Source organism: Pygoscelis adeliae, unplaced genomic scaffold (assembly GCF_000699105.1).
Source record: "Pygoscelis adeliae isolate BGI_AS28 unplaced genomic scaffold, ASM69910v1 Scaffold760, whole genome shotgun sequence".
In the NCBI taxonomy this organism is placed as follows: Eukaryota; Metazoa; Chordata; class Aves; order Sphenisciformes; family Spheniscidae; genus Pygoscelis; species Pygoscelis adeliae.
The window spans coordinates 124,549-125,570 of record NW_008823868.1 but is presented as its reverse complement, the minus strand read 5'-3'; the positions used below and the strand labels follow the sequence as shown (position 1 = coordinate 125,570).

The following is a 1,022-nucleotide window of genomic DNA, read 5'->3' as shown; positions in this document are numbered from 1 at the left end:
GACGGGCGATCCAGATGCTTCGCCGCTGCCGCTTGCAGCATTGTCACTCCCTCGCAAAGACGCGCGCCGGAAAGCGCCGCTCTGCACTTGGTCTGACAAAAGGGGTCGGCAACTTCTGCCAGCTGATGGAGTCGTTTTCCGACACGGTGCCACCCGGCAGCTTTCGGGTCACGCAGCAACGCTGCTTTTCGCCCCGCTTCGTCGTTACGAGACAGGCGCGTACCAACAGCCTGCCAGCTCCGGGGCAGCGGAGCTGTCACGGCCTCGGAAGGGGAGCTGCGGCCAGACGGGGCCCGTGCAGCACTCGCCCAGCAGCCCTCCCAGCGAAGAGGACTCAGCGCCCTTTGCCCGCCGCCCCTCCTCAGCCTTACCTGCGACATCCACCTGTCATCTCCCTGAATATCTTCGGCGGCGTGCGGAACTGCGGCTGGATTCGAGTCTCCCTGGCTCATTCTGTTCCTGAGGAAAGAACATTTCAGGCAAGCTGCTTCCAGCGGCTATCGCAGCGCGCTAGCGCTGGGGAAGAGGGCTGGCGGGCTGGCAACCGCTGCGCTTCCTGACATTCACAATGGACGATTCACGCCCGTTCCTACGCGCGGCCACTCCTGGCCGACAGCTAAATGCGTTTTATTCCACGCACGACTGCCAGACCGACTCTGCAGACAGTCCTCCCGAAGCCAGCCACCGGCGGAACCTTCCGGCACGGGAATACAGCGTTACAAAAACACAGAGGGAAAGCTCCTTTCAGGGGCTGCTCTGCCGGAGCGCGCCTCAGCCGCGCGAGGCTTTAATAACGCAGTAATGAACGCTAATAGCCGGAGGATTAGCCCCTGCTAATATCAAGATATCCAGCTTACGACTACCGAGCGCCGCAGCTCAGGTGGATTATCTGGCTTCAGGGGACAGGGCGTGGCAGCGGTATTGATCCCCCCAGGACCGGGAAGAGCACGGGACGGCGGGCCAGCGCCTCCGGCTACCGCCCCCCTGTGCGGGAGCAAAGCCCGGCCTTTCCTCCCGGAGCC

At 63.2% G+C, this 1,022-nt stretch overlaps 1 protein-coding gene across 1 annotated transcript in view; it reads right to left on the bottom strand.

The window, feature by feature from the left end:
* Positions 1 to 478, bottom strand: part of PAFAH1B2 (platelet-activating factor acetylhydrolase 1b, catalytic subunit 2 (30kDa)) — a 5,361-nt gene extending 4,883 nt beyond the window's left edge. The window contains exon 1 of the mRNA XM_009332459.1: positions 372 to 478. Within this exon, the coding sequence (XP_009330734.1) occupies positions 372 to 452 (81 nt within the window). The 5' untranslated portion in view covers positions 453 to 478. The remainder of the gene's footprint in view (positions 1 to 371) is intronic.
* Between the last annotated feature and the right edge of the window lie 544 nt (positions 479 to 1,022).